Below are 13,171 nucleotides of genomic sequence, written 5' to 3'. Positions count from 1 at the left end.
TTTGGGAAGCACTTCAGAAGAGATCCACCCTAGTTTTCCAGAGAGTAATAGGAAAGGAGGGGAGAAATACTTTTAGACTAGCAAGATTCTGTTACAGTAAGATAAGAGCTAGTATTCATTGTTGTGCTTCTTATTTGGATTTCCCCCAAGGCTAATAGTAGGCAAAATCAGGTGATGTCACCTGCTGAGACAATTTACCCTACAGCCTTCTTAAAAGGGCAAGTCATAAGAATGAAGGCAATAGAACTGTATCAGTGGTGGGTTTCAAAAATTGTTCGAACCTAATCTGTGGGTGTGGCCTCCTTTGTGGGAGTGGCTTGCTGCCCATGTGACCGGATGGGAGTGGCTTGCTGCCCATGTGACCGGATGGGAGTGGCTTGCCGCCCATGTGACCGGACATGAAGATGCCGACGACACTTGTCAGAACCACCTTAAATTACCTCACACACAGCACTGGCATGCATAAGAATAGGATGTAAACTTGTTTTTCAAAAGGCATCTTTGGTTTGCGTTAAAACAACTTCAACACACGCAATGTTCTGATTGCACCACAAACGCAGTAGTCATCCTTACCTTTCACAGAGTCACTGAGTTTTATAAATATGAGCGTGATAGTGTAGAATAATCATATCCAAGGACCAGTGGTGGGTTTCAAAAAAGTTTGGAAGCTCTTCTGTAGGTGTGTCCTGCTTTCTGGGTCCACTGGTGGAACCTCTTCTAACCGGTTCGGTAGATTTGATGAACCGGTTCTAGCGAATAGGTGCGAACTGGTAGGAACCCACCTCTGAACTGTATCCATCAAGGATCCACATAGCAACGAGCCTTGAGGTGACACTCCCTTTAACTCTCTTTCGGAAACCCTCCTGTCTTGGGTCAGTGTTTCCTGAAACGTACACATGGCCCCCCACCCCTTCATGTAAATCTATGCTGGATGAAGCAATCTGTGATGTGGCAGGCTGAAGACTTTCCCATAACAAATCCACCAGCCAGGAGGTTCTCAGCATTGGGCCTTGAAATAGTAGGTCGGCTGCTTTCATAAGATGATTTTCTGTTGGTAGAATATACCAGCTGCTGGCTGGGCAACATGAAGCTTGCGTTCCATCCCATCTCAGGAGCAGCAACTTGGGCAAAGCGGTTATAAAGTAATACATTATTCAAAACTCAAAATCAGTGGAATCACTTCAGATGCTGGGAAGATCCTTCAATTATGCCTTCTCTGGAAATTGCGGTTGCTCACTTCATTGGCACCTCACATGTTGTTGACTTCATTCTAGGAGATCTGCCCTCAGAAGCGTATGAAGCAACGCTCAGGCTTCCCCATTTTTATGAGTAACTTAAGCAAACATCCTGGAGAAATGTAGTTTCTGTTTTGAGAGGTGCGTAGAGGTACATTGGTTGCTTTTTCCTCTGGTTCAATCTTCTTCTATCCCAGTGAATAAACACCCAGAGCCTTCATTTCCCCCATGGACTACCCATGGCATTGGGTTCTGCAGCAAAAGGGAAGGATGCCAAGAACTCAGAAGGGTTTCCCACGAGGCCAGGAAGAAAATCTGCCAAATGCTAGACACTGAAAGCTGAATTAATAATTGCACATGTATACTCCCAGAGGAAGGAAACTCTTTATTTGCGTGACCCGTCAAAACCACGGTAGACTAAAGCGCACCCGATTAAAGCGCGTACGTGATGTCATCAGCAGCGCGACAAATACGACCGCGGAGAAAAAAGGGCGCTTTAAAAAGCGCTTTTAAAGCAAGCCGATTCACATAAAGGTAAGGGTTAGGTTTAGGTTTAGGTTAAGGGTTAGGGTTAGGGTTACGTTAAGCGTTAGGGTTAGGTTAAGGGTTAGCGTTAGGTTTAGCGTTAGGTTAAGGGTTAGTTATAGGGTTAGGTTTAGGGTTAGGGTTAGGATTAGGTTTGGGGGGGTTAGGTTTAGATTTACGCGTTAATTTTAAGTTTACCGCTCACAGCGTGCTGTTTTCGTCGCGCTGTGATGACGTCACATACGCGCTTTCGTCGAGCGCGCTTTAGTCTACCGCGGTTTTGTGGTGGAACCCTTTATTTGTATAGGGCAGCAAAGGAAAGAAGAACCTGCGTTAGCCCTTATGTATATAAGTAGATTCTTAGACTTTGCACCTCAGCTGTGAGGTGTGTCTCCAAAGCTGTGAGAGCAAACATGATTCCATCTCTTCCTAAAGAAAGGCATCTCAGCACCCCAGCATCTTGACGGCATCTTTCACTGTACAGGGGATAGAGGCAAATCGTCAGGATGCATCTAATTCTGCTGTCTTGATTTTGTACCAAGATTTTGGAATGTGTATGTCCAGGTATAAAATAAGCCCTTTCAGGCAAATTAGTAGGTTTTTTAAAAAATTGTGCTTGATGCATTTTGCTTCTTCTATTGAGACTAGATGAAGAATTATGCAGGTAGAAGCTCCATCCATCACTATTTGAAATCGTGTACATTACAGCCCTTTTACCGTTGTCTATATCTGTATGGTATTTAAACTCTAGGGTCCACTTTGCAGTTTCAAGGGCTGGGCCCCCTGCACCTCTTTGAAACAGGTATCAGTAAGATGCTGTATATTTCTACACTACGATAGTGTCAATCTTGGGAAATGATTAGCTCAATGCATAGAATGAATTGAAACGTTGTTATGGGTTCATTTTCATCGAGCAGAAAAATTAACACAGATAGGATGCTTGTGTGCATAGGAGTCCCAGAAATCATCCAGAAATCTAGGCAGCAAAACAGCTTTCTGCAAATGTAATTAATGCAGATGCACATTCCCATGTGCAACAGGATCAATTGTGCCAATATGGAAATGCCTGTTCCTATTAGTTGTCTGAATACCAAAGAATTATATTTTATTTTCGTCTGTGCGGGACATCTTATCCACTTGGCCTGCAATACCAGGCTGATGCTTGGAGTGGACGGAACAAGCCCCTAGTCCATTTTTATCTAGGCTTTCTCCTCCAGGACACTAACCCGGTTACCACGTATGTGGCAAAGTTCTGTGCGGCTGCAATGTCCATAAGAAAAAAATTGGCTACAGAAGTATAGTTGTCATCTGGTACTAATTATCTGGACATACCTCTAACAATCTTTGGACCATTATGTTATTATCCACTTTTAATGTCAATACTTTTTAGTTACATTTTAATGTTAGTATTTTTTAATATAGTGTAAAAACTAATGTGTATTGCTGGTCTTTGACCGTAATAAAGAATTTACTTACTTATTATCCACTTGGCCCCATCCAGGCCAATTCTACAAGTTCACTAGACGCAAGTACTGATTTTCAAATCTTTTTTAAAAAAACGTTTGCCGGTTCCTAACATATAGCTTGAGGAAGCAAAAGTAAGCCAACAAAAGCACTTTTAAAAATCAGAATCTTTTAATGTATAATAATTATAAGATTTTTACTTTTAAAAAATAATTTGCTTTCCATAACTCTGCACTGCACTAAAGCTGCTTCCTCGCTGTCTTTCCATCTCCAGTTAAAAAGCCAAAGAAGGCACCTGCAGAGTTGTTTGAAACCCTGACCCTGTTTGACCCTGTCAAGTCACTTGTGTGTCTACAACCTGCAGAAGAACCAGCTTCAATGTTTCATTCCAGGAGAACTTCTAAGGATGGGCCACCAAGCCCGTGTTGCTCATTACTTGACTCTGTGGGTGAATTTCAGACTCCTCCATCATCAAAACAGCCCGTGGCACGACTAAACCGCGCTCGACTAAAGCGCGCCCGATTAACCGCGTCGCTGACGTCATCAACAGGGCGACAACAGCGAGCGCGGAGAAAGAAGAGCGCTTTAAATAGCACTTTGAAAGCAAGCCGATTCAACTTAAGGTAAGGGTTAGGTTTAGGGTTAGCTTTAGGGTTAGGTTTAGGTTAAGGGTTAGGGTTAGGTTTAGGGTCAGGTTAAGGGTTAGGATTAGGATTAGGTTTAGGTTAAGGGTTAGGGTTAGGTTTAGGATTAGGTTTAGGGGGGTTAGGTTTAGGGTTAGGGGTTAATTTTAGGTTTAGCGTTTACAGCATGCTTCTGTCTCCGCGCTGTTGTCGCCCTGTTGATGACATCAGCTACGCGGTTTCGTCGAGCGCGCTTTAGTCGAACGCAGTTTTGGGGTGGAACCAAAACAGCCAACCTCTGTAAATGCACCACAGAATCAGGCCCTATTGGGGTTGAGGGATGTGGTTTCCCTCCAGATTGGTAAAACTAGCATTTCTTTGCACAGGAAATGTGGGTGGCAGTATTGCACGATAGCTAGCTTCTGAAACCTTGCACGGTGCGCCTTCTGGATGCAATTTGATTTGAGTTCTTAGATGCCTCGTGGCTTTGTCATGCAAAGCAGCATGGATCTGCATGTACACATGAGTGATTCCTGAACTTTGTGTGAAGCACAAGCCCAGCCCAATATTCATCGATATGCATCTTGCAGACACATGCACATTTCACATTGGATCATGTTTGCACACTACATGCAATGCACATGATATCTCCCACATCCCAAAAGAGAGAGAGAGAGAGAGAGAGCACAAGGCAGAATTGTATGCCTGCATGTTTAAAGCTTGGGCCAACATCCAAGCTCCCCAGTACGCCGTGATGAGTTTTCGACGTCAAGGGAGTGATGAACAATAGATCTGATGAGAAGCAAACGACTGTCAATCAAGCAATTTAGGTCGAAACTTTTCCGCCCCTTGCTTTTACTGACACTGCACTTCCCGCCCGGGAGATGTTAGAGATGCTTTGTCTGACTTCCTCTTGCCACAATCCTTTGCCAAGAGCTGTGCGTTTTCAGCAGCACAGAAACCCACCACAGACAGAAGCCAAACAAGCCATGCTGACTAACAGGGCCATGGTGCGCCTGTGACTGGCTGAGGCATGTGAAACTTCCTGTTGGCGGCAATCGAACTCAGGGTCACAGGCTGTTATGAATCCCCCCTCTCCCACAAAGCACACAAAGTTTGTTTTATGCACACAGGAGGTTTCATGCTCCTTCATTTGGCTATGGATGCCCCTAGCAAAGTAGAGAACATAACTGCCTTTTGGGTGGCCGAGGAGAAAACGGTACCCCGGCCTTTGTAGTTCTTAGCTTGAGTGAGCAGAATGGGCAAAGAGGATAGCCGGCCACCCCAGCAAAAAGAGTGATTGTGCTATATTGGATGGAGAGAGGGTGGGTGGGTGGGTGGGTGGGTGGCAGCGGCAGCAGCCCCTCTACTGCATGGCCATGAAAGATAAGAGAGGGAGGGAAAGACACCTGAACAGCGATTTTAAATGCTTCAGAGAAGCCTTTACTGGTGCCTGCTAAATGTTTAAAGGTTCCAGAATTCCCCACCGTTAGGAATTCCCATGTGCTGACACATTTGTACCAAGTTGGGTAAGGCTGCTCCACAGACTTCCTGAGAAATCAGAAAACGATTAATCAGTGAAAATTAATATACAGCAGCAAAATATCCACCCAAGATTCAGCTTCCCTCCAGAAGGCTGTTACAGGCGAATCCACGACATGTGTGCGGGATAGAGTATAACTCAAGCCCATCTCCATGTAAATTCACTGAAATGGACACTGGAAATCCCTGTAGGCTGCAGAATATTCTGCAGACGTGACAAAAATCTACCTTGGGCAGACCAAAAGGAGCAGTAAACTGCTCCACAGGTAACTCACCTGCCAATAGTGATCTTTTTTTTCCTCTCATTGGAAAAAAAAAGGCCGGGTAAATCTCAGAAGCCCAGACATTTCTACAAATGTCATTTCAAAAACACTGGCTTTGGAAAGCTGCAGACCACGAAGGGTTGGAAATTGTAGCAATGGAAACACCATTCAACAGTTCTTGGGAAAAGGGAATGGCGGCCAGAGAATTGAAAATTCTGCTGCCCAATTCCGGGAGAACTGAACGAAGCGGCTTCTGAAAGCTGTCATTGCATAGTGTGGTTGTGAGAAAAATGGGATGGGGGAGAGCAAAAACGAAAAATCCCTTTGCATAGTGTGAGTGGAGGAGAAGACCCCGAACAAAAACCAACACTGGAAAGGAGAATATGGCCTAATCCGGATGGAGATGGTCAGTGCCATTAACCACTGCCAGGCACTGCGTAGTCCTTAACGTGATTGTACTGAGCCCAACGTTGCTTGGCTTAACTCCGTCTCTTTACCTCCATGCCCTTCCCTCTCCCTGGGTTGCCTTTTTGTACTTCTTCCTCTCCTTGTCCCATACAGACCCCCCAGAGGGCCCGGGACAGTCGTTCCTTACTGGGTACTAGCCAAGGCCCAGGGACCAAGTCTGACCGCAATTTCCTGCTAGGCCGGGGAGAAAGTAGCTTGTGGTTGTCATTCTCGCTCTCCCCGTTCGTTTCCTGCTTATGAGGCCTCCGGCCCTGTTCTCTGTCCTCTTCTTCCTCTCCCTGAGCCTTGCTGGAGGTCTGGTGCAACTGGCCAGACTGGTGGACTCGAGGGAGCTGCTGCCTGACGTCGCAGACTGCTGCTTCTCTGTCATCTCCATCGCCGAGGTTCTGTCCCACATGATGGGAGACCATCGACCGGTTCGGTTTCCTGTGCCGGTGCCTGGCTATGTCCTCGGCCTCTAGCACCTGCTGCTGTGTCTTAGTGGAGCTCTGGCTGAACACACGATCTAGGAAAAAGAGGAGATCAGTGAGTAGAACAAAAGAGATTTGTTTTGAAGAGTGGGCTGATAGGACCCTAACCCCAAAGAATCAAATACTACTGCAAGCTCTCTACTGTGTCTAAATATTAGTTGACATTAGATTATAGAAACAGTGATATTCTAGTCAAGACCAAATAAAGTGGAACCAGGGTAGGGAGCTATTGGTAGGGTAAAGCCAGGGTAATATCTGGACTTTACTAGGTCCTTAGGTACCTGAGGATTATTTTTCTGGCAGAATAAAGTTTATTGGCTGAACAAACAGACTCAAATATTCAATGGTGGGCAACCGTATCTGCTATTTACAAGTCTAGGCTATTTAAGATGTTGCTAAGGAATGCCTTTCCTCTGAACTTTCAGGTGGAACAACTGCTTCCTGGACTATTCCGAGAGGCAACTTATTCTCTGATTTCCAGAATACTTGTCTCTAGAAAACCCATAAGTTAATTCTGTCAGGATAGGGATTTGATCTTTGGAAATGATTTCCCCGATCAAGAGATTCATTCATGGGGGACAGTATGTCAAAGGGCCCAGAAAGGACATGTCAAAGAATCACAGCTGCCTTCTGGCTCTTGGCATTTCAGGAGAGTATTATAATAACATTCTACCAAATGTCTTGTATCTTGTCATATCATGTCTGCTTCAGATGGGTTGCAGAGAAGTTTTTAATGGGCATGGCACATTTTGGTGTGTGGGAGGATATGTGATTATATTTCCTAACATACGAAGGCATGGAAAATAAATTCCAAATAAACCAGTGAAAAACTGAAAATGAGTAATTTACAAGCAATGACAGCATAATACAATATCTAACTTCTGCATTGCAAAAGCTTAATTGATTCTAATGATCACACTTTAATGCGCGGCCCTGTTGTCCTACCTCCTTCAAATCCTACCCTCTATTTTTAAAGATGTTATCTATTATTGGCCCTAAACTTTAAATCTGATCTCCACAATTCTAATGACTAAGGTGAAGGTAAAGCTTCCTCTCGCACATATGTACTAGTCGTTCCCGACTCTAGGGGGGCGATGCTCATCTCTGTTTCAAAGCCGAAGAGCCAGCGCTGTCCAAAGACGTCTCCGTGGTCATGTGGCCGGCATGACTAAATGCAGAAGGCACACGGTACGCTGTTACCTTCCCACCAAAGGTGGTCCCTATTTTCTACTTGCATTTTTACATGCTTTCGAACTGCTAGGTTGGCAGAAACTGGGACAAGTAACGGGAGCTCACTCCGTTACGCAGCACTAGGGATTCGAACAGTTGAACTGCCGATCTTTCTGACAAGCTCAGTGTCTTAGCCACTGAGCCACCACATCCCTACAAATGACTAGAATGACTAATAATAATAATTCTAATGACTAGAAAGTTGCTTTTAAAGAGACTAAACATTAGAACTGATGGTAAATTTATTCTAAAAATTGATTTCAGTGCAGAAGCCTGGGCAATCATGATTTTTTAAGATTGCAAATTCTAGCTAATCAGCATTGCAGTTTTTGTTCCTAACATACAAAGCTGATATTTTTAAAGCTCTCTCCTGAAAGCGGGGGGGATAAGTTTAATCAGGCTCTTCCAAATAAACTCCGCTGCCTAAAAATATCACCTCTGCCTTCTCAAGTGGCCTAGGTGGCTATTGCTCCTTTTCTATCGCTATGCAGGATTGTAGAATACACAAGCGTTGGAGCGTGGCACGACAAAACCGCGCTCGACTAAGTCGCGCCCGATTAAACCGCGTCGCTGACGTCATCAGCAGGGCGACAACAGCGAGCGCGGAGAAAGAAGGGCGCTTTAAATAACGCTTTGAAAGCAAGCCGATTCAACTTAAGGTAAGGGTTAGCTTTAGGGTTAGGTTTAGGGTTAGGGTTAGGTTTAGGGTTAGGTTTAGGGTTAGCTTTAGGGTTAGGTTTAGAGTTAGGTTAAGGGTTAGGGTTAGGTTAAGGGTTAGGTTAAGGTTAAGGTTTAGGGTTAGGTTGAGGGTTAGGTTTAGGGTTAGGTTAAGGTTAAGGTTTAGGTTTAGGGTTAGGTTAAGGGTTAGGTTTAGGGTTAGGTTAAGGGTTAGGGTTAGGGTTAGGGTTAGGGTTAGGTTTAGGGGGGTTAGGTTTAGGGGTTAATTTTAGGTTTAGCGTTTACAGCGTGCTTCTGTCTCCGCGCTGTTGTCACGCTGTTGATGACGTCAGCTATGCGGTTTCGTCCAGCGCGGTTTAGTCGAACGTGGTTTTGTGGTGGAACCGCGTTCGAGTAGGTTTCTTTGGGATAAAGCTAAGGAAAGAAATCAGGGAGACTAAGGGCGGATATTAAATGGGGGAAGGGAATCAGGGGAATGAGGGCTGGCTTCAATAGGATCATCTTCCCCTACAAAAAGAGACGGGCGCTCCCTTTAGCTTGGATGTGATTCCCCAGGAAACCAAGGAAGAGATGGGGGGAGTGGCTGAGTGGTAGGGTTGGTCCCACTGGGGGCAGGGCACCCACCATTTATGTTCGACCCGTCCCACGAGGCAGAAGCAGGGTTCCCCCCGGGGGGAGTTGGTCACGCAGAGAGCCAGGCTGGCCAGCAGCTGCCCTGTGGGGCGGAGACAGATAGAGACTTGGGGGGGGGGTGAGGAAGTGGCAGGAATATCACAAGGCCAGCACAGATCGGGAAGGCAGGGGGTGGGTGGTGGTGGTATGAAGCCAATCACAGACCAAAAAAGGTTAAGATGAAGTTGGCACAGATCAGGTGGGAAGAGGGAATCAGACAGTATCATGTGCGGGTCAGGTTAGTGCATGGAGGGTTGGACATACGAAGGGCAACGGGGCAGGAAAGAAAAAAAGAAGAGAAGAGAGGGGTGAATATTGAAGACCCAAAATCTGCGTCTGCAAAGGCCCTTCAAAGGAAAAAGGCAGCTAAAGAAGCTTTTGGGGAAGACACTAATTGCATGATTTGTTGCTCTAGAGCAGTGGTTCCCAAACTTGGCAACTTTAAGACTTGTGGACTTCAACTCCCAGAATTCTCCAGCCAGCAGAGCTGGCTGGAGAATTCTGGGAATTGAAGTCCACAAGTCTTAAAGTTGCCAAGTTTGGGAACCACTGCTCTAGATTTAACTCCTCTCTTAAGTCAGAGGAGAAGGCTAACACCCTCTTCTCCCTCTGTTTATTTCTGGGGTAACAATCACCAGAATATCCTACCATTCAATAAAGAATAAGGTTGAAAAAAGGACATTGTAGGTCAACCCTTCTGGACTGGAACCTACGCCTTAGCGCATTTGTGGCATTAGCACAAAGTTGGGGAAACCATGGCCCCTTTTATGACTTGTGAACTTCAACTTCAACTCCCAGAATTCCTGAGCCAGCCACGCTCAGGGATTCTGGGAGTTGAAGTCCACAAATCATAAAAGGGCCAATAGTTTCTCCACTCCTGCATTAGAGCAGGATATTTAGCGCAAAGCAGATGATTTCTTATTTAAAGAAGGAATGGAGAGAGGAGAAGAGGCCAGAAGAGACACGGACGTACCATAGTCGGGAATGAATCCATTGCCCCTCTTCAGCACCAGTCGTATTCGGTTCCCACCGCTGCGGATGTGTTCCACCGCCTGGGCGTGCGTCATTCCTGCTGTGGATTCCCCGTTGATTTCCACCAGCTGGTCGCTCACCTGTCACAGTGTTTTAGCATGAAAAAGCCACCATCCCCACAAACGGATTGCGGATATGTCTGAATTTTCCCAAAGCATTTCCATACGTTTTCAAGCGTTTAGTCACAAATGTCAAGAGCTACAGTAGAGCGTACAGGTAGTCAGTGGTGGGATTCAGCCGGTTCGCATGGTTCCACCACAAAACCGCGGTAGACAAAAGCGCGGTCGACGAAAGCGCGTATGTGACGTCATCACAGCGCGACGAAAAAGATCGAAAAATGTAAAAATAAAGCGAAAACCTTACCCTAACCCCCCCAAACCTAACCCTAAACCTAACCCTAAACCTAACCCTTAACCTAACGAAAAACCTAACGCTAACCCTTAACCTAACGCTAAACGTAACGCTAACGCTCTAAACCTAACCCTAACCCTTAACCTAACCCTAACCCTAACCCTAACCCTAACCCTTACCTTTATGTGAATCGGCTTGCTGTAATTTTATTTTTATTTCAATTTATCGATCTTTTTCGTCGCGCTGTGATGACGTCACATACGCGCTTTCGTCGACTGCGCTTTTGTGGACCGCGGTTTTGACGGGTCACGGGTTCGCACCACTTCGAGAGAACCGGTTGTTAACTTTCTGAGCAATTTGGTGAACTGGTTGTTGAAAGAAATCATTAGGGCAGAGAACCGGTTGTTAAATTATTTGAATCCCACCACTGCAGGTAGTCCTTGTTTAGCAACTGCCTCTTTTAGCAACTGTTTGCAGTAGCGGCAGTGATGGAAAAAACCCAACAACTTTCAATCAATGCTCACATTTATGACCATCACAGGTCTGTGAATCAGCTTGAGATCCTAAGCGCAGCTGCGGTTTCACTTAGTGACCGCTTTGCCTGACAACCGAGTGGCTGGTCCCAATTGTGGCCACTAAACAAGGACGACCCGTGTATTTTTTGTCAGAGTCTGCAGTGGATATGCGGATTTGTGCAATAAATACCCAGAGTTGTATTGACAGAGAGCTCAAACTGTTTTGCTTATTGCAAAATTATTCTAGGATACATTGGAAAGGCAAGTGTATTACCCTTGTATTTCAGGTGGAAACCTGTGGAATAATTACTTCCTTAAAATTACTTAGCAGTGATAAGTAAGGTAAGGTTAGAACTGGCTATGGCGAAGATTAGAAACTGACTCGCAACTCATATTCTTAAGGTGAAACTTCAGATTACATCATTAAACATAGACCTGGATTATCGAGTGGAACTATAAAACAAGAGAATCTGATCAAGTGATATCAATGACCTGATAGTTCTTTGGAGGCTATTAAGCTATTACGGCTGCTGTTGCTAGGAAGGAAACTGGCTCTTGTATTTGGTTGGTGAATATTGTGTTAGGATGAAAAGTGAATGAAACGTGAATTGGGTAAATGAAGGGTACATATTTATTCATTTCTAGGTGCCTGGCAGTATATATTCCATCTATTAAAAGAAAAGCATAAGTTTTTTTAGAAATCCAAATCAGCTCCAAGGACTTGCATGCTTTTGTGTGTGATGTGGCATGTCATAGGGATAATCCTCAACAAAGATGTTCTGCTCACAATCCGCATCAGAGGCAGGAATTCCTGTCTTTGACATCCCTTTTGGTTGGAAGAAAACTGGGAAATAAGCTGGTGTACAATATCTCCAGAATTCATGAGCCAGCCACGCTCAGGGATTTGGGGAGTTGAAGTCCACAAATCATAAAAGGGCCAATAGTTTCTCCACTCCTGCATTAGAGCAGGATATTTAGCGCAAAGCAGCTGATTTCTTATTTAAAGAAGGAATGGAGAGAGGAGAAGAGGTGGAGTGTCATAGGGATAATCCTCAACAAAGATGTTCTGCTCACCATCCGCAACAGAGGCAGGAATTCCTGTCTTTGACATCCCTTTTGGTTGGAAGAAAACTGGGAAATACGCTGGTGTAGAAGCACAGAGTTATATAAGGGCGCCTTAAACTGTTCCAGTGTTTCTATCAAAGGGCAGATCTCTTACATCCTGAAGAAGAACAAATGTGGCCTAAAGACACTGAAGCTCAGGTAGTGAGTCCTTCGGGATTGGGCGGCATATAAATTTAATAAATAATAATAATAACAATAATAATAATAAAGTGGGACGAATATGTGCAGTCCTTGGTTGTTTGCGTTGGGTGAGTTGAATGAATATGTCTAAAATGGCTGGCTCTCTTACAAGTGTCTTTTGGAAGAATGGAGAAAAAGGAAAATGGAAGGAGGAGAGGAAAAGCAGAATTTTTATTGCATGATGCCATACAATTTATAGTAATTAGTATTAGTATTTATTAAACTTGTATGCTGCCCTACTGAGGGGGACTCAGCCTTTTGGCACCATGTGGATGTGTGAACTACAACTCCAAGAACTATCTGTAATGGCTCAACTGGATGGAAAATTCTGGAATCAAAAAAAAAAATTTTTTTTTTTGGACAAATGGAGGGCACTGGAGAAGACTCATGTATAATAACTTACATAGTTAGAATTAGATACTGGGTGGGATTCAGCCGGTTTGGATGTTAATTTTAATCTGGTTTGCTGAACCAGTAGTTGGGACTGACTGATCCCTCCCACCTCTCCCCTGAGTCTCCACGTGGCCCGTTTTGGATGTGAGGTAAGTGCAGGGCGCACATGGAGGCTTTGGGAGGGAGAAAAACGGGCCTACCAGAAGTACCAGAAGTCCAAAAACAGCCTTGTTTCGGGCCTCCAGAGCCCAGGGAGGCCATTTTCACCCTCCCGGAGACTGGAAAAAAGCCTCTGGAGCCTGGGGAGGGTGGAAAGTCCCTCCCACCCCGCTGTGGTGCAGGAAGCCGAATAGGCTACACCCCCATGGCCAAGCCCACCCAGCAACCGGGCAGAGAACAAAAAAT

At 45.0% G+C, this 13,171-nt stretch overlaps 1 protein-coding gene across 2 annotated transcripts in view; it reads right to left on the bottom strand.

The window, feature by feature from the left end:
- Window positions 1–3,373: 3,373 nt before the first annotated feature.
- Window positions 3,374–13,171, bottom strand: part of MAGIX (MAGI family member, X-linked) — a 41,848-nt gene continuing 32,050 nt past the window's right edge. Inside the window, exons 8-10 of one of the 2 annotated variants that reach the window (XM_087710797.1) lie at window positions 10,144–10,282; window positions 9,123–9,237; window positions 6,487–6,625 (exon numbers count right to left, since the gene is read on the bottom strand). In XM_087710797.1, coding sequence (XP_087566923.1) covers window position 6,625; window positions 9,123–9,237; window positions 10,144–10,282 — 255 coding nt within the window. In that variant the 3' untranslated portion in view covers window positions 6,487–6,624. Of the gene's footprint in view, window positions 6,626–9,122; window positions 9,238–10,143; window positions 10,283–13,171 lie in introns of both variants that reach the window. The other variant, XM_087710798.1, reaches the window with a different exon arrangement.

Source organism: Thamnophis sirtalis, unplaced genomic scaffold (assembly GCF_051295495.1).
Source record: "Thamnophis sirtalis isolate CommonGarterSnake01/CBP01778 unplaced genomic scaffold, rThaSir2_p1.2 scaffold_3, whole genome shotgun sequence".
Lineage (NCBI taxonomy): Eukaryota > Metazoa > Chordata > Lepidosauria > Squamata > Natricidae > Thamnophis > Thamnophis sirtalis.
This window is presented reverse-complemented; position numbering and strand designations above follow the sequence as displayed.